This window comes from Megalobrama amblycephala, linkage group LG8, assembly GCF_018812025.1.
Source record: "Megalobrama amblycephala isolate DHTTF-2021 linkage group LG8, ASM1881202v1, whole genome shotgun sequence".
NCBI lineage: Eukaryota > Metazoa > Chordata > Actinopteri > Cypriniformes > Xenocyprididae > Megalobrama > Megalobrama amblycephala.
This window is the reverse complement of record NC_063051.1, coordinates 6,320,796-6,344,008: the sequence shown is the minus strand read 5'-3', so window position 1 is coordinate 6,344,008 and position 23,213 is coordinate 6,320,796. Positions and strand designations below refer to the sequence as shown.

At 37.0% G+C, this 23,213-nt stretch overlaps 1 protein-coding gene across 1 annotated transcript; it reads left to right on the top strand.

Moving 5' to 3' along the window:
• The first annotated feature begins 6,322 nt into the window (after positions 1-6,322).
• LOC125274494 (immunoglobulin-like and fibronectin type III domain-containing protein 1) lies at positions 6,323-22,258 on the top strand. Its single transcript, XM_048200937.1, has 23 exons — positions 6,323-6,479; positions 6,644-6,766; positions 6,922-7,061; positions 7,151-7,250; positions 7,333-7,368; positions 7,463-7,508; positions 7,808-7,994; positions 8,069-8,182; positions 8,285-8,453; positions 8,535-8,807; positions 10,507-11,023; positions 11,200-11,252; positions 13,432-13,544; positions 13,638-13,758; positions 13,873-14,166; positions 14,293-14,592; positions 14,739-14,918; positions 18,221-18,349; positions 18,456-18,535; positions 18,978-19,170; positions 20,606-20,899; positions 21,570-21,890; positions 22,000-22,258. Exons 1-23 carry the CDS (start codon positions 6,434-6,436, stop codon positions 22,002-22,004), a joined length of 3,834 nt encoding a protein of 1,277 aa, XP_048056894.1. The 5' UTR covers positions 6,323-6,433; the 3' UTR covers positions 22,005-22,258.
• Positions 22,259-23,213: the final 955 nt, after the last annotated feature.

The window sequence follows — 23,213 nt, the reverse complement described above, 5'->3', positions numbered from 1 at the left end:
GAAATCATGCCCACTGACCCATAATTGCTTTTTAAGCCTGCTTTTTAGGGGCCGTTTACACAACACCGTTTTCAATAAAAAAAAAAAATAAAAAAAAAATTAGGTGTTTTGAAAATGCAAACTTTTGAAAATGGGTTTTAAAGTGCTTTTGAAAGACGTCATGAGTGTGCGTATAACATGTCTATAAGCACGTAGTTTCTTTACAAAGTAATATCGCCAACTACTGGCCTGGCATGCATAATACAGTGTTTTTAATCATTTTTGTGGATCTGTGTGAACGGAAAAATGCAAAGGAAAAACTTTTTTAGTTTTTAAATACATAGATGTCGTGAAAAAACGTACCCTTAATCAAACAGTGTCTTGTCTAAGTGTCGCATCGCAACGGTAAGATATATCCATCTTGTGCGTGTTGTTTTAAACATATGAATGGCTCAATGATTTTGAATAATTTCGAAGTATATCACTTTTTTCTGTTGTGCTTCTGTGTGACTGTGGATGAATATGGTTCTTTCTCAGATTATAGTGAATCAGGGACAAGCAAAAACATGTTTTGGAAGAAGTATTAATGATATATTGACTTATTCATTTAAATTTTGTTAATTTTAAACAAAAAAGTTATACCTTTAACAAATTATCATGTGTTCCATTAAAAAAATAATAATAATAATTCTGCCAAAGACTATTAGAAGGATTGTACTTGCTACAGTTTGTACATTGATTATTTGGTGTCCTTGCTAAATGACTTGTGTTTAAAAAAAAAAAAAAACTTTCTGTATTATCCAGAAATAGGACAGGGGATTCAGTTGCTAAGAGGATCCAAACCGACTCATTTTGGAGTTCAAAGTCGTTAGATATTTGTCCCCTCCTCCAAGGCATTTTAAAGTCTTAGTCCTATTTGATCCACACAAAATCAGCAGAGACATGTTGGCTCTGATCCCAAACCCAGTGAGCCATCTTCCTGTCTCTTCAGGCAGCATCCTAACTAAAATGGAACCTCAAAAGTGACCGTTTTGGAAAGCTTTACATTGGCAGTAGTGTACAAATAGCACTTTAAGTTTTTACAATTTGCATGGGAGACTCTCTCACAATTGAACACCATAATACTGTTGAATACCATAAAAATACACTACATTAAGTGAAACAATCAATATTTAATTATTATACTATTTTTATACTCTTTGTTATTAAATTAACTCTTGCGCAGTGCACAGTGGGATTGCCCATGCGATGCTGCCTTAGAATTCAGCCAAACAAAAAGGATCCAAAAGTATCTTAGACAGCATATAGCTATTCTTTGAAACATTTTGGAACGGAGCCATTGCCGTGTTCTAGTAGCTTTGGTGCTTTGCTCTCTATAAAGTGAGCTTTGCTTTAAATGATTTAATGATTCTGTCAAAGCCAAGAACATGCGTGGCAGGTGTCCGGGTTTAACATTAGCGTGCTTGGCGGTCCACGTGGCCCATAAAAACTAACCCCACTTTGCATCAGGCATCTGATCTCAATGGTGTTCTGTCAGTGTACCGCAGGCTCATTTTCAGCCACACTTCCTGAGCCAAGAAAAGAGCAGCTCCCAGTGGATTTAGGGGCTAAATGTCTGACCATGTATGTTTGACAAACCAAAGATTAGCACTTTATTAACAAGATCAGCAAGAGAAATTGTTTTATTTACAACTTTGATTTTCTTTTTCTTTTTTTTCTTTTTTCAGGCACGAATTGACGGATTTTTGAGACTCACCAATGCCTTTCAATGTCTTTTCTTTTAAGAAGGGCATCTGTAAATTATTTTTTGAACACTCGAGGAAATGTAAAAGGTCCTTAGTCACTCATCAGAACATCATGACATTTACGGTGGTGTGATCTTGTTTATATGTGACATGTGACCTATCAAGTGACAAGTGTAACCTGCTACAAGCCTAAAAAGGCCAGCCTGGGGTGCTCTATAATGTCACACACATGTACACCAGGCCATTTTAGATTACTTCAGATGCATAAATCAAAATCCTAATATATCTTTATTAGATATTCCTGATAGGTCAAAGGCACACAGTGTTTGCATGACTGTATATGTGACTGTTGAAACATATTGAAATACAGCAGAACAATGTTTTATGTAACTATTTTTGCCAACTGATGTCTTACATACACCGACAAAAAGTGGTTTAGGATTTACTTTAAAACATTTTTCTCTCAGAAATTGGTAGTTAATTTCACAAATTTTTTACAGAGAACCGACAATGTGTTTTAATTCAAAACTTTGAACATACTCCAATAATCTTTATTTACAACTTAGAAAACTAAAGTGTGGAAAACAAAAAAATCATTTTTTGAGAGATATCTTATAGTCAATATGAAGAATTATAGTCAATATCTCATAGTCATTAATACAGAAACACATCAAAATACATTTCCATCACCACGGGAACCCGTAAGCCAAAATAAAAAATGATGGCTTTTTCATAAATTTTTCACCTGCATTCTTCTGAGAGGAAATTACACTTCTCAGGACTGAAATGAAATTTCCACCTGGCTCAAAATGTTCCACTGGCAACATCTCCTAACCTATGTTTCAGAGGAAGAACTCGAGTCCGGAGATCACTCAAAACATGTCAGCATCGCATGCCGCAGTGATATGTGTTGATCTCCATTTAATGCTTGAGGCCAAAATATGAGTGACACCTGCTGACTTCTCCCATCATACACAAGAAGGCAAATGATCGGAGACAGAAAAAAAGGCTCCTCTTTAACTCAATGTCACTTTGTGTCACCTGGCTAAAACACTTGTTTAAAAAAAGGTCTGGCACCAACAAGCATAGTTTACATTCCCTTTGAGAAGACTGTTAGAAGTACATACCATACACTGTCTGACCAAACTTATGACCGCACTTGAGTCTTGCTAAGATTGGCCCCGTCGGACAGCATTTGGAACCTGTTCAAGAGACGAATGATATTTCAATGAATCATCTGCACAGCAGGGATTTTAACTACTTTGAAGTTGCCAGGAAAACATTGTCATCAGCTGTAATTCTTCAAAGTAAATTCTGGGGCCTTAGTGATCAAGTGATCTTAAGAGGCTCTAGGAACGCAAGGTGAATGATTTACAGACTGAGAACGTTTGATTAGCGGAGTCACAGAGGGCAGTGGGCATGTTTTGAGGTTATGAGATTAAGATTAGCACCCTGTTTACCTGCTTGATGAACATGGACACGTTTGAAATGCATAAAAACACTTACAGAGAGCACTTTGCATTAATAGATTTCACAAGTACTTCTGGTCAGAAAAATAAAATCAAGGATTGCAACTACTCATAATGTATTTAAAATATTATTTTAAATAGTCTCTCATAAATAAATGAATAAAAGGTCCAACCTGAAAAAACAGGGTTACTGGAAGTTTATCAAATTAATCAAATCATATTGTGGATTCAAAAAGGAGATAAAAGCATTCATATTCTTGAGGCCTGAGTGCAACATGACAAGTTTTATAATAATATTTCCTGTAACCACAAATGGTCTTATTCTGTGAACTGATGGCTTCCGAAAAAAACCTTCCATCAACCTTTATGTTGACTCTGCCACAACAATTTCTTCAGCAAAGCCTTGCTATTATCCCGCAAAGCAATTTCTGGTGTGACAGTGGCACTGTTTCAGAAATTACAGGTCATACTTTCAGTGTAGAGACCAATTTTTTTCTTGTCACCAGGAAGATCCCTATCCATCAATGGTCAGTATGAATATGGTGGTTATTTGGAAATGCAAATTTAAAAACAATTTATCACCTGTCACCAGAAATGGTTTACTTGCTTGGCAAATAAACAAAAGTGCAAATCTTTCACTGCTCTATAGTTTGATAAATGACCCTACAATTAGCAGTACCAGCCCTGGTGATCACCCCAACAGGTTATTATAATGTTCTATTTTTACAAGCATGATAAAAATTTAAAAGATTTAACACCAGAATTTACTTAAAAAGACTCATTTGCCTTTTTCCTCATTAAAGGATTAGTTCACTTGAGAATTAAAATTTCCTGATAATTCACTCACCTCCATGTCATCCAAGATGTTCATGGGCCCTATTTTAACGATCTAAACGCAAAGTGTAAAGCGCACGGCGCAGATGCACTCAGGGCGTGTCCAAATCCACTTTTGCTATTTTAACGACGGAAAAACGGTCCGTGCGCGGGGGCGCATTTTTGAAATGGGTTGTCCCTATTCTCTTAATGAGTAATGGGCGTAACGTTCAATAAACCAATCAGAGTGTCATCTCCCATTCCCTTTAAGAGCGAGATGCGCTCGCGCCATGGCGGATTGCTATTTACATGGCGGAATTTGTTGGCGGAAAAGCTGAATGCTTTTCAAGCGAAGAAACCGATCTGCTCGTGCGCGAAGTTAAAGCGCGCGAGCAGATCATCTACGGGACAAGCAGGATATAACATTATATATATTATATAATTATATATTATATAACATATAACATTATAAAATACACTGACTTATTAAACACACCGATTCAACTGAGGAGTTCAACGAGTGATGTTTTGCTGAAATTACCTGTTAAGTGGCCAGTCAATCTTTCAGTCGTCTGCGTTGGATGCAGGCTTTCAAATAGCTCCGCGCAATGAGTCAGTTAATATATATATATGTGTGTGTATTGGCACGATTGTTCAATTAATTAGCCGTTCATCATTAGCCTATAAGTAGTAATAGGCTGAATTGAAAATAGGTAGCCTAATTCTAATACACGCAATGACTATACATCATTACATTTTTATATTTATGTAGCCTACACAATAATATTCTTTTACACTGTAATCCTTTTGTTTTTAATATTTGGCATGTTTGTGTGATGCGCATCCCTGTGTGTAATAAGCAAAGTCAACGCGCACTGTGGACGCGCCCAGAGGCGCAGTTTCTACCAACGCGCTCTAACAAAAAAATATTGCGCCATTGACTTTAGACCAGGTTTGAGTTGGTCTATGGCGCAGTCTATTTTCAGCTCCTTAAAGGTGCCCAAGAATGTTCTTTCACAAGATGTAATATAAGTCTAAGGTGTCTCCTGAATGTGTCTGTGAAGTTTCAGCTCAAAAATACCCCATAGAATTTTTTAAATTATTTTTTTTTAACTGCCTATTTTGGGGCATCATTAACAATGCACTGATTTACACTCGGCGCCGCCCCCTTAAATCGCGTGGTCCCTGCCACACCAGCTGTCGACTGTATTACAGCGCATTTACAAAGTTCACACAGCTAATATAACCCTCAAATGGATCTTTACAAGATGTTCGTCATGCATGCTGCATGCATGCTTCGAATTATGTGAGTAAAGTATTTATTTGGATGTTAAAGTTTTATTCTGAGTGAATTTGAGGCTGTCCTCCGTGGCTAACGGCTAATGCTACACTGTTGGAGAGATTTATAAAGAATGAAGTTGTGTTTATGCATTATACAGACTGCAAGTGTTTAAAAAATGAAAATAGCGACGGCTCTTGTCTCCGTGAATACAGTAAGAAACAATGGTAACTTTAACCTCATTTAACAGTACATTAGCAACATGCTAACGAAACTTTTAGAAAGACAATTTACAAATATCAGTAAAAATATCATGCTATCATGGATTATGTCAGTTATTATTACTCCATCTGCCATTTTTCGCTGTTGTTCTTGCTTACCTAGTCTGATGATTCGGCTGTGTGCAGCTCCAGACGTTAACTGGCTGCCCTTGTCTAATGCCTTTTATAATGTTGGGAACATCATGGGCTGGCATTATGCAAATATTGGGGGCGTACACCCTGACTGTTACGTAACAGTCGGTGTTATGTTGAGATTCGCCTGTTCTTCGGAGGTCGTTTAAACAAATGAGATTTATATAAGAAGGAGGAAACAATGGGGTTTGAGACTCACTGTATGTCTTTTCCATGTACTGAACTCTTGTTATTTAACTATGCCAAGGTAAATTCAATTTTTGAATCAAGGGCACCTTTAAAATAGCAATGCGCCGGCAATGCGCCTGAACACACCTCTTTTTTAGACCAGCACGCCCATGGGCGCACTAACTGGCGCAAATGCATTTACTAATTTAAGGACGTGGCGCTGAACGGGAAAACGCGAACGGCGCCGGACGCAAACTAGCAAACACACTTGCGCTGCGCCTTGCGTTGCATTGCGCCGGGTGTATTATAGGGCCCTAAAACATCTTGGATGACATGGAGGCGAGTAAATTATCAGGAAATTTTAATTCAGAAGTGAACAAATCCTTTAAATTACCATCACCCACTACAGATTATTCACACAATCAAACAAACTATCAAATTTATAGTAGCCTAAATGTCTAATGTCAAGATTGTAATTCTTTCTGTAGTAAACCTTTCAGCTTTACTATTTCTGTTTGTAGACAAAACTGCATTAAATCCAAATCCAGAGGAAATATCTTAATCAAAATGTGGAAGAAATCAAAAGTATCTGATCAGACCGCAACTGGGCAAGGTAAAGCTTCAATGTTTCCATTCTTTTTTTTTCTTCTCATTTTTAATAAATTCATCTTAGGTTGATACTTAAATTTTGTTAATGATTTAGGCTGAATTTATTTTCTCTCTCTCATACACACACACACACACACACACACACACATACACATTCCATAACATTAGTGGGCATCAAAAAGAAATCCAAAGTTCCGGGAGTCATGATCACACAGTTCATAGAAGAACTTCCTGAGGGAAAGAGCCATCCAGATTTTATCCGCAAACCTATTGCTCTCACCATTCAAGAAGGTATGCCACTCTTTTCGTTGCTTACAAATATTTCTACACACACCATTTTTTTTATTATTAATAGCATGCGATCTCAGCTAATTAATCAAATTATTTGCATATACCAGTACCTGCCACATACATTTTTAAATTGAGATATTTTTGTAAACTTGCAGGTAAATTGGCTATTTTCAAGGCCATTGTAGTAGGTGATCCCACTCCTACTGTAACATGGGCAAGAAACAATGGTGATATTTCAGATCCAAAAAAATATCAAACCAAATTTGACCCAAATTCTCGTGAACACACTATTGAGGTGAGATATGTTTTCATTTCATCTCACAATGTAAAAGTATTCCGAAATGTGCATTCCTAGTTAGACTCTTCTCCATGTGCTTTTTCTAGATGCCAAACGTTTCTCCAGAACAAGCAGACACCTATAAATGTTTTGCTACTAACGAATTTGGAAAGGCTACGGTCACTGTTATCCTGAACGTCATTGAAGGTATGAAAATTGGGAACTTTCTATTCTCAGCACAGCAATTCATCACCCCAAACAACCCCAATGTGTGTCATTTTCTGTTTAGTGGGTTTCAAGAAAAACAAAGCAAACCAGGAGTCCAGTGAGTATTAATAATAAGTGTGATACCTTATGTACTGTAAGAAACTTTATAACATAAATCAGTGATTTGATTTTTTTGCTCATGCATTTTTCAGTTGCAACTGATCCGAAAGAGCTCAAGGCTGTCCTGAAAAGGAAAAGGTGTTGTAAATCTTATGATGTTATTACAGAGAAAGCTATTTTAGGCGATCTCTGTGACTAATGGATTAACAATACTGCATGTTTGTTTTCATTCTAACATATGAACTGCTGTGGAGAGGTAGGGAGACATGTTCCCCCAAAGCTTTAATAAAGTTCAGTGGTTAAAAAAAAAAAAAAAATGTAAGAAATTAGGTTTAAAAGTTTGATATCCTTCTCAACCCTTTCCTAAAATATATCCCCTATCCTATATAGCTATACCTTTCCTTTAATCAACTGTGAAATATCTTCTCACCCTGCAGTAAGGTTCGTCCGAAAACCGAAGTAAGGAAAGATGGTGAAATTGACCCAAAGTTCTGGGAGATTTTGCTGAGCTCCGATAAGAAAGATTATGAGCGCATCTGTGCAGAATATGGGGTGACTGACTTCCGCTGGATGTTGAAGAAACTGAATGAGATGAAAAAGGAGAGAGAACAAGAGCAAGCAGAGGTACGCTTACAATTTGTTTTTTTGGAGATACATTTTTATGCTAAATTATATTGTAATGATATTTCTACTCACAGTTCATCAAAAGCATTTCCACCCTCAAACACATTGATGTGAATCCTGATGGAACTGCTTCTTTTGAACTTGATCTTAACCTTCTAGACCCCAGCAGTAAGATTTTCATCTACAAGGTAAATTGACTGGTTATTATAACACATCTGAGCTCATATCTCCGCAAGGTTTCAGTACAAGCGATGCTGAACGTCTCTGTGAGCTTCTGGTTTGTCCCTCAGGATGGTGAGATGATTCCATATTCTCAAGATATTGATATAGAAATGAAACACAACCTGAATCAAGTAGGAAAGAAATACATCTTCACAATTAGGGACCTTGTCCCAGATGATGCTGGCCTTTACCAGTTGGACATAGAGGACGTCAATGTGTTCTCCACTGAATTTAAGAGTGAGTTACATTTAACCTTACCTTGTTTATAATGCAGAATAATTAAGGGATTACTAAGTAACCAAGAGTACTTTCTTATAGTTCCATTGGTGGACTTTCTGGTAAAGTTGAAGGATGTGAAAGCCATGGAGAGGGAGGATGCTATTTTTGAGTGTGTCCTCTCCAAACCTATATCTAAAATCATGTGGGTTGGAAAGAGCAATCGATTAAAACAGGGAGAGAAATATGACATCACTGTGTCCGAAGACAAATTGATCCACAGGCTGGTGGTGAAGGACTGTATGCAGGTGGATAAAGGCATCTATGCGGCTGTGGTTGGAATCAAATCTTGTAACGCCTGGCTGATAGTGGAAGGTATGAGCTCAACTTTTTTTTCTTTTTTTTTTTTTAAATCATCTTCGGATGTGACTGCAGTACATGACTAAGATCAGTGTTGGGGAGTAACTGGTTAAATCCATCAACATTGCTAACTGAACTACATTTTTTAGTAAAGTTACGGCATTCAGATGTTTTCAAGCTGGTATAGCTCGGTTGTTCTCAACTGGTTTGGCAATAGGACCCACAGCTTCCTATGGTCATTAAGCTGTGACCCAATTTTTTAGGAATTTAAACCAAGCAAATATCATCCTCATGTCAATCCGAACCTATAAGACTTTCATTCATCTTCGGAACACAAATGAAGATCTTTTTGATGAGCTTTCTATCCCTCTATTGACAGGTACGCAACTACCACTTTGATGATTCAAAAAATTCATAAAGTGATCGTAAAAAGAAACCATATGAATTGAGTGGTTTAGTCCAATTTTTTTAGGCTCAAACCTGCATAACACAAGAGAATGAACCTCATTGGAACTAAATTCTGTTCATCATATAAAGTGATCATGTCTCTTCAGAAAATTTGGATTAAACCACTCAATTCATATGGATTAATTTAATGATCTCTTAATGAACTTTTTGAAGCGTCAAAGTGGTAGTTGCGTAGCTGTCAATAGAGGGATAGAAAGCTCTCAGATTTCATCAAAAAGATCTTCATTTGTGGTAGACTGTCAACGGAAGGACAGGAAGCTCTAGCTCATTCCGAAGATGAACAAAAGTCTTATGGGTTTGGAACGACATGAGGATGAGTAATGACAGAATTCATTTTTGGGTGAACTAACCCTTTTAACACACACATAAATTGTAAGAATATGACTATTACTGATGAATAAACAGCATAGGCAAGACTATTACATTGTTTTTCTTATGAGAGAGACTTTTATTTCATAACAAGTTATGAAAAAATGTTAGAGAAATGACACTGACATATAGCCTGAAGCAGATACTGAATCAAGACAACATGCTCTAGTCAGGCATGCTTTACCAGAGATTGTATATTTTAGGGAGATGAGAGGGTCTGTGTCTCTTACCATTGGTGATGGTGTAACGGCTAACTTAATCACGTGTGGCACCTCTCAGCCTATCGTGTAATGGCCTCTGGTCTCCTTTCCTGCGTACTGGCAGTCTTTACCACAGCTGCAGTGTTAGCATTAGCATAAGCCGTTACGCTTTTTTGGCTAATGGTTGCAGGCTTGTCATCTAGTGGCTTTGGCTTTTGTTACGTCTATAACACTTTACTTTACATAAACTGCATTTGACAGAAGAGTCAACAGCTTTCGCACGTCTTTCAAAATAAAAGTCTTGCATCAGAAAAACATTTAGAATCAAGTTTTAGTTGTTGTTTCTTTGACTGCACACTCTGCGACCCACCGGTTGTAAAACACTGATATAGCATGTCCAGTAAGCTATTTTCCAAAAATTAACAAAGTTTTTATGTCATATATAGTATTGCACAGTATTGCGGCCAGTTGAGAGAAGACAAAAACCACAGAAACCATCCCCTCTCTGTCTGTCTTAAATGTAGCTTGAAACTACAGTTTCCCCAACACACTGTTGTTCAAAAGACAGCAATACATCTAAAAAGACTTATTATATATTCTTTTTATTCTGCTTTCTTGTGTTGTGTTGTTTTGTTGTGTCACATCCTATTTGTCATTTGTCTAATGTCATGAACCAGCCGATAACAATCTGGATTCTAAGGGCAAAAAGAAACCCCGAAAAACAACCCAAGCCGGAGGGGCAGGAGCTGACTTGGCAAAGATCGCTGCAGAGCAGCAGGTCAAGCTACAGAAGGAAAGAAATGAGAGAATTACGGCTGTCAAAACAGCCAGTGCTGAGAAAGAGGCAGCAGGTGCGGTGGACAGCGGTGCTTCTGCATCATCTTCTGCAGATAGTTCTAGTGCTGAGAAAGAGGTAGCAGATGTGGTGGACAGCGGAGCTTCTGCATCTTCTACTGGAGATAGTTCTAGTGCTAAGAAAGAGGCAGCAGGTGTGGTGGACAGTGGTGCTTCTGCATCTTCTTCGACAGATAGTTATAGTGCTGAGAAAGAGGTCAGGAGAAATGACTCTGTCGACACTGGGCTGGTGAGGAGTGTACCAGACACTAGTGGAAAGGACAAAGGAGAAGGTAGGAGAACCACACAAGTAATTTCAATAAGGGAAATTTTGTCTTCTGCCACAAAAACACCACAATTGCATTGATTTGTTTATCATACTACAGACATTTTTAGTGTCAAAAAACAGAATTAACATCAAGGTGAATATCCACATTTGTGCATACACTCTTAAAAATAAAGGTTGTAAGAAACCCTGACACACTGATTATTTTATAATGACTGTCAGAATTTTCAGGTGAGAAACTGTCAAAAAGTGGAGGTGTGACTACAGGTTCTGATGAAGGCCTGCTGTCTGGAGACTCAAACGGTATAAGATTTAATGGTGTACTTAATACTACATGAGATATTATAATTGTTTTAAACTACAAAAGTCATTAATGTCTTCATTAATACATTAACATCATTTAATATGAGCAAGTGTAGCTCTGACATTATTTCAGTGCCTTATTCACGCTTAGCCACAGTGTGGCACTGTATGAATGATCAGCACATGATCAGACTGAGGCAAACAGTTTGAAGCAATTATTCACTACACATTCAACTGACAAGATTAATGATCCTTACTGGGGAAGGGATGTAATTTAGGCAGTTTAGGCAAGTGATTTATAACTCAAATATAATTGATCTATCCAACTGTATTAATACGTTTCCATTTGGTTATGGTTGGTAATCCTGCAAACTTGCATATTTTTTAGTGTTCTCTTTTTATTCGTTTTTCTTAAAGAGCTTTTATATAGTCTTTTTTTTTTTTCATTTTCTGTTTATTGTATAATCATGTATATTCATTTACATCCATTATTATACAATGCTTCACACATAAAAGCTACAGGATTCACCTTTTCAGTAACACTATTTTACAGTCCCCTTGTTACACATCTTACATGTACTGACTATAGTAATCACAGTAAATTATGCATAATTACAAGCAACTATCCCTAAACCAGATCCTTAACCCTAGAGTAAGTACGTGTTGTTAATTATTATTACTTAGTACTTATTTGTATAATTACACTGCAACAAGGGCACCTTAAAATAAAGTGTAGCCACCTTTTCTTTTAAAAATGAAAATCACTTTTCAGTTGCTGAAAAAGTAATGATCATATAAAATAAATGAGGCATAATTACTTGACTTGATCTGATATGACATACTGGTATCAGGAAATATGTATTTAGTTCACCCAAAAATGGGTGACTGTGACTATCTTTCAGAAGATAGTCATATATAATCAGAACACAATCAGAGTTTAAAATTAAAATATATCCTGGCTCTACCAAGAGATTTTGAAGCCCAAAAAAGTGCATCCATCCATCATAAAAGTCCATAAAGTGAAGTGATGGGTTTTTGTAAGGAAAATATCTAGATTTAAAACTTTATGAAATATAATAACTAGCTTCTGGCTGACGGCCTACACATCGATTTACGGTGAAAGAGTAACCCCTGACCCCACACATGACATATTGATGAACACGGAAACACAAAGGATAGAAAAAAATAAAACACTGTTCATGAGTTAGAAGTCTAAAATAAGAATTTTTAAAGAGAAATGTCTGAGGATTTTGATATAAGAGAAGAGGAGCTCGAGTTTCTTGCACAGCCCTACTTTTTGAAGCTTACGATACTCCTGATCCTACATTGCGTCAGAGGTTACTCTTCTGGCATAAATCAATGAGTTCAGCCATCTGCCGGAAGCTAGTTATTATAGTTTATTAAGTTTTAAATATGGATATTTTTCTTACAAAAACCCATGGCTTAGCTTCAGAAGGCCTTTATTAACCCCCTGGATCCGTATGGATTACTTTTATGATGGATGGATGCATTTTTGGGGGGCTTCAAAATCTCATTACCATTATCAAGCTTCGAAGAGCCTGGAAATATTTTAATATAACTCCAATTGCATTTGTCTGAAATAAGATGTGGTGAGTAAATCATGGGATCATTTTCATTTTTAGGTGAACTATCCCTTTAAGTTTTTGCCTGAAAGTACAGCTGCAGCATGTTGTTTTAATACAATAATGAACACTATAACTATTGTTGATACAAGATAAACATTTCAAGACCACATTAACTTACTTGATAAACGAGTGTTCTTCCACCTTCACAATATTGCATTTCTCCTCCCACATCTAAGCTCAAGACACTAAATCTCATGTCTATGCCTTCATACCTTCTTTCCTTAACTGTTTCTGTTCTTAATTGGTGTGCTTGCTAAAATCCCTGCCACATTGCAATGTTGTCACCCACACCAAACCATCTGCCCACATCTCCCTTATACTTCGGAAACAGCATTGGAATTATTCACTACAAGGTTCTGTTAACTTCTACAAGTCTCAGCAGTCAGTACTTCCATATTTTTCTTATATATGCCAGTTACAATTTGGGTATGAACTGTGGGAAAGGCACTGAAAAACATTTAATAACCAATATATGCATTATATTATTATTATTATTATTTATAATATCCTGAATATATTGTTTTTTTTTCTAGATGATAGAACTCACTTCACCAATGGAGAGTCAAATGTACCTATTGTCAGAGGCGAACCAGCAGAACTTGCTGGTAACCTGAGCACCAGCAAAGCAAACAGGGATGGGGAGAAGGTGAATTAATAATACTACACACTATCGATTTATTATTGTACTAAAAAAGTATTTTGTAATTGCTCTTTATATTTAATCTTTCATTTTTGATAGTTGTACTCTAAAGTTGGAGATAAACAAGAGTTAGTAATACAAAGCTTCAAAGATTCATCCTCAGGACAGAATCGGGCTGAAGTGATTGAGTGCAAGACTGACGCAATGGAAACTGCTGGAGGTATAGCTATTTCTTTTTCATTTCACAAAGGTATATTACTAGTTTAATGTTAATAAATAAAATCTATGAGTAATTATGTTGAATCGATGTTGTAAACATCTCTAAATATTACAGATCTTCCTAAATTTGACCCTGATGACCTGCACAAGTTCTCCAAAAACGTGGTGGTTAAAGTGGGCCAAACTGCTTCCTTTAAAATGCCATTCCCACCTCAAGACTCATCAGAGATCAACTGGTTTAAGGATGGCACAGAGCTTTTTGATGGAGGCAGAATAAAAGTAGTAAAGGAACTAAACCAGAGCCGCCTTCAGATAAAAGAATGCCTGCGATCTGACTCTGGGGAAATTAAGATCCAGCTTAAAAACCCTTTTGGTACCGTAGAGGCCTTCTCTAGGCTTATTGTGGTCGGTATGTTTTATATTGAATGTATTCTGAAATAAATATTTATAAGCGTTCCGCCTTTTACATACAGACTCATGCATTAACATTAAACTGACACATTAAGTATTTCAAATAACTCTGTTCCCCCTGCAGACAAACCAGGTCCACCACAAGGGCCAGTAGAAGTGATTGACAGCTCATCTTCTGTCATTGAAATTAAATGGAATCCACCAAGTGACACCGGTGGCTCTGAAGTGACAAACTACCTTGTTGAGCGTCAGCAGGTAGGGCAGAGTGTGTGGAAGAAGGTGTGGGATAGTTCAGCCGACCGCCTGTCCTTTCGAGACAGAAATGTGTCCCATGGCAAGAAATACATATACCGAATCTACGCCGGGAACTCTGAGGGTACCAGTGATCCTCTGGAGACGGAAAGCATCATGACTGAAACTCTGAGTAAGAGACTGCATGAGTGCTTATCATTAAGGGACATAAATTATACATATTATAAATAAACGAAATACATAAATAAAATTGACCTCTAAATGTTCTGTGATTAGAAACCATTTTTTTCAACTTCTCAAGCAACTTCTATGTTGCAGTTTTCCCTGGTCAACCTGCCCCTCCTGAGGTGGTCGGCATGTTCAAAAACTGTATCAACCTAACATGGGCTCCACCAGAGAAAGATGGAGGAACCAAAATACTGGGCTACCAGCTGGAGAAACGCAAGAAAGATACAAACCAGTGGGTGACTCTGAACCAAGTTAATGACCCTATTCAAGGTACCTTTTTGAATACATTGGCTAACCAAAAGCATTTCTGCAATACCGATACACTTCAGTTTTCAGATGATATGAACACTAGTGACAGTAAAACACCAACAATAAATGTCACATAAAATGATCAGAGGAGCAGATAATCGATTTGAAAGGGTTTCTGCACAGTTCCTTGCACAATACTATCCTTGCTCAATAACACAAGTCACAACACTTGATAAAAGAGCTCAACAACTTGTAGGAGCAATCTAAAATCACATGCATTTTTATCTCAAGTTTGCTGTTGGTTAAGTTTAGGATAGGGTTTAGTGTAGGTGGGATGTTATCCAATTTTATAGAGCATGAACCTTTTAGCACCATTCAGACGATTCAAACAGTTAGCCTGTGATATGTACAACAAACAACAAAATAGTGTTGCCAGATTCATGTTCATCTGTTCTGGATAAAACTGAACACGCTTTTTAGCGCCACTCACTAGACATTTCAGTTTGAAAGTGTTGCAGAACATGCAAGAAGCAAGCAACGCAATATAATTTTGGGGCTTCACTTTCAAAATCAAAGGGTTTTTGTGTAACTACAGGTTATAACAAGCTAATTGTCACTTCACAAACCCTATAATTCAGCTTTATATAGTTGAAGTAAAAAGAAAAAAAAAAAATCAAGAGTGGACATAGCTACAGTGACATAAATGCCATGAACTTTCCAGCTAATAAACCCAATGAATGCATGGCAAGTGAACCGGAAAACCTTGATTGTAATTACTGTCTATCTTTAAGTTACAATTAAACAAGAAGGGTTTGAATCCCATAAATAATACATTCATTTGAAGACAGATGCAAATTCCAAAGTAAATGGAAATGATTTTTCTGTACCTTTAAACTATGTAATTAGAAAACAATAGTTTTATGATTAAATGACCTCTACATTTAGACAAAACCAAAATCAACCAAAAGTAATACGATAATATATGTATAAAATAATATTTATGATTTAAATGAAACTAGTTCATTTAGAAGTTTTCCAAGGATCAATTTTAACTGACAAAAAGTTTTACAGTGTTTATAATCATGAGGTTGGACTATTCTAATGATTTACATATTCTTCTGGGCCTCATAAATATGCAATATTCCGTAACGTGTTTCCTGAGTACTTTCTAACCAAAACACTTCAGCACACCAAGCTGCACCTTGTCATCATTACGTTTGTACACTGGTGAACGTTGACATGAAATCCTCCATAAAAATGTGATTATTATGATTTCTCTTCACATTTGCTGAAAACAGCAGCTGCAGTAAACTATCTGAGGTTATTTCACTCTGAATCCTCATTATAGACACAGATAAAAAAAACAAAAAAACAACAACCTTACATTAAGTATTAGGCCTATCCATTATGGCAACATTTGTCACAGAGAGACACAAGCACAAGGCTCTCAGACATGCACTTCATCTCTCATCTGAACACTCACCCTCACAGTAAAAAATAAAACAAATGTCACCGTTATTAATACACTAGCGCATTTTTGTTTTAAAATGGCGCTTTAAAATGAAAACTATCCTTGTCTACACTGGCGTTTCCACAGCGTTTCAGAGACAATCTCCATCTACACTCTACACGTCTGAAAACGCATGTCACATGACCATTCATGCACACTGGGCATGCCCGTACAAGTGTAAACAGTTGCCTGTTGTGCATGTAGGTAGCTGCTGTATAAAAAAAAAAAATGCAGTTTAACTCCACAATGGCTGCTAAAAATGACAACAAAGCCAGCAAGCATGCAGTTCAGTCTCCATGTTATTGTTTACATGGTCGTCAAGGATACGCAGAGCGAATGTGGGCAGCCACGCCATTTCAAAAGTCTAAATTTTGGTCCGTTTACACCGAAACGCAACCCCCAGCCTTTTCAAACTAAAACAAGCCATTCAGTGTTTTCAAAAGTCTCAGTTTTCGAGGGTCAAAAACCCTGGGCGTAACAGTAGCAAAAGTTATGCATTTTAAAACGAAAATGCACTATTGCAAACGGGGCCTTAAAGGGTTAGTTCACCCAAAAATAAAAATTCTGTCATAATTTACTCACCCTCATGTTGTTCCAAACCCGTAAGACTTTCATTCATCTTCGGAACACAAATGCAAATATTTTGAAATCAGTTGTGGTAAACGGAAGCTCAAGCATGTTCACTTGACGTGTGAGAACCAATAAGGTTCATTCTCCTGAGCCTCCCCAGGAACCAATGAGGTTTGTTCTCACGCATCAAGCAAGTTCGGTTGAGCTTCTGTTTATGTTCGCTGATCAATGTTTATATCAATCTGTTCAGCATATAAAGCAATTGAGTCTTCAGAAAATTTGGGCTAAACCGCTTAATTCATTTGGATTAGTTTTACAATCTCTTTATTGAGGGACAGAAATTTACGATCTCTGTCAATAGAGGGACAGAAATCTCTCAGATTTAATTGAAAATATCTTAATTTGTGTTCTGAAGATGAACTAAAGTCTCACGGGTTTGGAACCCTCATGAGGATAAGTAAATGATGACAGTATTTTCATTTTTGGGTGAACTAACCCTTTAATTTACTTTGTGTATCCAAAACAAAAATAAAAAATGGATCAAGATTCAAACTTGCAACTCTTAAAGCAAGAAATATTTCTCTGAACCACAGGAGCTCATGTTTAGGTAGAAGGCTCAAACCCCCCAAGACTGAAATCCTATAATAGCCCCTGGTAGGGGTCTAAATAGCCTAGCACTTTACCTGAGGGATCTCATTATGAATTCTCCTAGAATCCTCCAAACAGTTTCAAGAGCCTTTCTATTTCTTCACATCATATCTAGCGGCTTGATCACTACAGAAACCAAACTGTTACCTCTCATAAACCGACTGCAAACACGTTTTACTAATAAACCTCTATGGAATATTTCCTTAAATTAAAACAAAATTACTTCCTGTTCTGATGATCTCATCACTTCTACACCACATAAATGCAGTACAGACTCTTAATTCATTCCAGGAATACACTGATATCAAAGCTCAAGTCTCCTATAATACGATGAACACAATCTCACCTATAATTCAAGGACCCTCTTTGCTTTCCTTTAACACATCCTTCATGCAATTTTTATAAAAACCTACAATTTCCCCTAAAAATAATCTCTACACGATAAAGGCAAGATTCAAACGTGTCCTAATGGTGTGTCATGACTCCGCCAGCAGATAACAGTAGACTAATTATGAATCTCCAGATATGTTGGTTATCAAGTCACTGGCTTTACTTGGCATGTTACTATGACAGTTAAATAATCTACTTCGCACAGCTCTGAAGTATGCAGTGAAGGATGTCTCTGAGGGGTCAGAGTACGAGTTCAGAGTATCAGCCATTAATATGTCTGGGGCTGGAGAACCCAGCGCTCCCTCTGTGATGGTCTGCGCTAAAAACCCCAACAGTAAGTTCTGTTCATAATAGTTTCTTAAGAGATTATAAATGTATAACTTTGAATTCTTAATTGAACATTTGGTCTTTCTTTCTACTTTCCAACCATTCATTTTCAGCCAGGCCCCGCTTCAAAGATCCTATAGACTTCATGGTTGTGAGAGCAGGAAATTCTATCAGAATCAAAGTCGATTATGAGGTACTTTGATTTATTGTGCATTCTGTGAATTAAACTATGTGTCAGCCCTCATTCCCAAACGAACATGTCTAACATAAGTAAGAACATGTACATTTGCTCCAATGCAAATTAATGTTAATAACTTGATAAACGTTTGCAGTTTCTACCTTATTTAATTATGCTACCGCATAATTTAACAGCAGATAAAATGCTTTGCAATGTCAAACTACATTCCAGCCCACATACAAGTAATATCCATTCATTTTTTTACCACTCTGAGCCTGTTTTACTGAAAAAAAATGTGCAAATTCACTGAACATTACAGGATGTTCTGTAAAGGATAGCCAACAGGCAACAATAGCCAAGAGATGCGAGGCTTAGTACAGGGTCAGTTCAGCTAAATGTCTATAATCAGTCACGATTTTCAGTCTATCATTTCCTTTCAAACTGTGTTTATGTTAAGGGCTCTCCACAACCAGATATCACATGGCTGAAAAATGATGAATCTGTGTCCCCCTGGGTCAACATCATCAATGTTGAGGACGCATCCACACTCGTCATCCCCTCATCAAAGTATTCAGACTCGGGTGTTTATACCATCATGGCAAAGAACTCTAGTGGACAGTCCAGCTTTGACATAGAAGTCAGAGTGGCAGGTAAGTCAGTTATCTGAATATAAGACATACATACATACTACATTTACGAATGGGTCAGCCACCTCTAAAAATGTCCCTAAGAGTACTTAAAAAACAAAAGTGAAAAAAAAGACCTCTAAACCATGAAATAAACCTACCAGCTCTAAATTCAATTTTGATTTAAAACAAAAAAAAGTAAAATAGGGGAGAGGGTGCACAAAAGTATTAATTATATACAGTATTTATAGTTATTGTTTATTGGCACAAGGGTTAGTCCACCCAAAAATTATAATTCTGTCATTACTTACCCTCATGTCGATCCAAACCCGTAAGACTTTTATTCATCTTTGGAATGCAAATGAAGATCTTTTTGATGAAATCTGAGATGAAATCAGACTGAAACTTTGACACATCAAAAAGCTCATAAGGAGATTATAAAATTAGTTCATATGAATTGAGAGGTTTAGTCCAAATTTTCAGAAGAGACATGATCGCTTTATATGATGAACAGATATAATTTAGGCTTTTATTTACATTCATAAACTCACACATCAGTTGTAGTAAACGGAAGCTCAAGCATGTTTGCTTGATGTGTGAGAACCAGTGAGGTTCATTCTTGTGTTACGCAGCATGTTTGAGCTTCCAGAAGAGGTTTGTTCTTGTGCGTCAAGCTGTTTCGTTTGAGCTTCTGTTATGTTCGCTGATTAATGTTTATATGTAAATAAAAGCCTAAATTAAATATTTTCATCATATAAAGCGATCAAGTCTCTTCAGAAAATTTGGACTTATACTATTATGAACAATAAACTTTTGAAGCGTCATAATTTCAGCAGTCTATGGAGGGACAGAAAGCTCTCAGATTTCTTCAAAAATGTGTAATTTGTGTTGCAAAGATGAACGGAAGTCTTACAGGTTTGGAACGACATGAGGGTGAGTAATTAATGACAGAATTTTCAGTCTTGAGTGAAATATCCCTTTAAATCATGCCATATCAACAACCCCACTTGTATATACAGTATGCACAACCCACAGTTGCTTGCCCTTAAGTGACATTTATATATTATGTTGAGAGCAAAAAGCAACAAAAAAGCAGACTAAAGTGCATAACCACTGTGAATGTGACTACGCGGTCCAGTTTATCATACTAATAATTAGGCCTTGCTGCATCCAGAAGCAGCTCTAAGCGGGGCCAATGACCTCGTGTCAACAAGCAGTCCTGTAAATTCCGTAAATACAGTGCCCCTGTAAATTCGTATATATTAGTCTATTTTTTGTAAGGCTGTTTAAATGACTAAATAAAACATGTGCCCAATATGCACCACTACAGGCTACAAGGTCCTTTGGGGTATACTGTTTTTATCTGATCACTCATGTGCCAATTTATTACTTTCATTGCCTCACAAGTTTGCCAACTCCTGCAGCATGAAAACTTCCCTTCCTTTTCTTCTGGCTACAGATGAACCAAAGCCTCCAGGTCCAGTGGAGCTAGAGCAGGTTGTTTATGGCAAAGTCATTATCACATGGGCTCCATCTCCAGAGCAGGAGAAAGACGATCGGCTGCATTACTTGGTGGAAGAACGCGATTCCAACACACGTGTTTGGCGCACAATAGCCAACCGTCTGTTTTGCAACACTTACACTGCCTCTGTCCACTCCGGTCGTGAATATCACTTCAGAGTCTATGCAAAAAATGATATGGGATTTTCTGATCCATCTAAATCGCCAACGTGGGGGATTAACGAGCTGAGAGGTGAGTTGCTGGAGAGCACAAACAAATTACTAAGAATGAAATTACTCATTTCATTCAATTGTCATATTGATCATTTTTTTTATCATCTCAGTATATCATCATAATCTTTTGCGTGAAAGGAACAATTTAACCAAAAATGAAAATTGTCATCGACTCACTCTCATGTCATTCCAAACCTGAATGATTTTCTTTCTTCCGTGGAACACAAAAGTAGAAACTATTCAAGATTTGTACACGTTGCTCATTTTGATGTAATTACAATGAATGTGAACACAGGCTCTCACGTTTAAAGAAGGATATACAGTAAATGTGAAGTACACAAAGTAGTTCATATGACACATGCATGATATTCTTCTGAAGTCTTCTGAAACCATACAATAACTTAGTGAGAAATAGACCAAAATAACTAACAAAATCATGGTGAAGAATGTCTGCTTCAAGAATGAATCATTCTTCTGAGTTACTATACATCTTTTCGATTATTCAGTTGACCCAATTTTCAAAACTGAATGAATCATCACTGACTGGTCGCAGCAGTACAGTGGACCAGTAGAATTCTCCATTTTGATTTATTTTTTACAAAAATAAAGTCTTACAGGTTTGGAACGACATGAGAATTAGCAAACAATAAGAGCAATTACATTTTCGGTACAATTTTGCTTATTTCTAGTGCCACTAGTCACAAGCTTACCGGCTACGATAACTCTTGAGAGGCCTCCTTCCATCTTGGTTCCACTTAAAGTCCACAGCCCACCACAGGGATATCAGCTGTACATGACCTGTGCTGTCCGTGGCTTCCCCACACCACATGTCACATGGTACCTCAATGGCAACTGCATCAACACCAACAACACCTACTACATCACAAATACATATGGCGTCTGCTCTATGTACATCATCCGAGTTGGGCCAGAACATAGTGGCGAGTACAGAGTGGTGGCGGTCAATTCATTCGGCAGAGCAGAATGTTCCACCAAACTAAGAGTGAAAGGTATGTTACATGTAATTTTTATTTTCACATTTGACATGTTATTGCAACTATGAAGTGCCATCATAAATTATATTTTGTTCTGATTGCATACTTTTCGATTTATTCACAGATTGAAATTCAGAGTGCTGACAACTAGCTAGCTTGTGTACTGCAAACCAATAGTGAATTATTTTATGTAAAGATGCTTTGAATAAGCAATATGCATTGTGAAAAGCAATACAGTATCAGCCTGGAAGATATATAGATCTATCAATCTTTGTAATATTTTATTAGATAAAATCAGAATATATTTATTAACAGTATATTAGCGCTGTGACAGCTATAAGACTCAAATGTGAACTGTGTTTAATGAAATGCAAATAAAACACTTTCTGACAACTTCTCTGGATGGTGATTTTCAAAAAAGATAATCTAAGCATAGGTCACTACAGTTTTCCCTTATTCAACAAAAGCTTTTAGATATGAAACACAATGCATTTTATATACCAAAAAAGGTTCAAGTACATTACTATACCGCCACAAAGATCACCTGCCCTGGGCCTAGTGCAATAGATTTTGTACAAAAATGATGCAAGTTATCAATGATTTTGCTGAAGAATAAACTCATTTTGCTGCACATCTTGTGTCATTGGGAGGGGTTTCAGGTCATAGGGTGACCTTTGTGTTTATTCAGTTTCCTGAAGTCCAGAGATGTCTCCAGGCTAACTCAAGCACAGGTCCTTGCGATTTGCTTGGCTCCAGACTTTGAGACAAGCTGTCTGGGCACGTCAAGCTTGGTAAATCCCTGTCAATGTAAAATGAAACCTTCCCCTCAGGGGTGTGAGGGAAATATGCTGCCACATGAATATATATTTTTTTACAAGACCCAACATTCATATCAGTACAGCCCCTGAATATTTTAATTATATCTGTAAAATCTTTATATTTAGATATATCGCAATGCAGTAGTCGAAAATCACTTGTAATATCTGCGTTCAAATAACACTTTAACCAGCAACTAATGCCTTAAGTTTAAGAGCCATTTAAGATACACTTTAATTGTCCAATAAACATGCAATATGTTCGGTCATGTTACAAGAGATCATCATCCACTGTAAATGGCAAGGCCTGTATAGGGCAAGTGTCCACATTTAGGACACATGTATGACTTTAATGCTAAATACTCTCTCTGTAGCTCTTCAACTGAAATCATATTTCTAAAATATCAGCTTTGTAAAACAAGTGCGTTGCTGGGACGGAGTTAATTATCAGTTTGATTAAACAATGACAGTACGGCTTACTTTCTACAGCAAGACTTAGAGATAAGCTTCAATTCAAAAGATA

What these genes read in the sequence shown, in the direction of transcription:
- LOC125274494 (XM_048200937.1), top strand. Translation starts at nt 6,434, where the DNA reads ATGTGGAAGAAATCAAAAGTATCTGATCAGACCGCAACTGGGCAAG. An exon ending in CTCGTGAACACACTATTGAG is followed by an intron (nt 7,062 to 7,150) that starts GTGAGATATGTT and finishes TGCTTTTTCTAG; the next exon opens with ATGCCAAACGTTTCTCCAGA. An exon ending in AGTTAATGACCCTATTCAAG is followed by an intron (nt 14,919 to 18,220) that starts GTACCTTTTTGA and finishes TACTTCGCACAG; the next exon opens with CTCTGAAGTATGCAGTGAAG.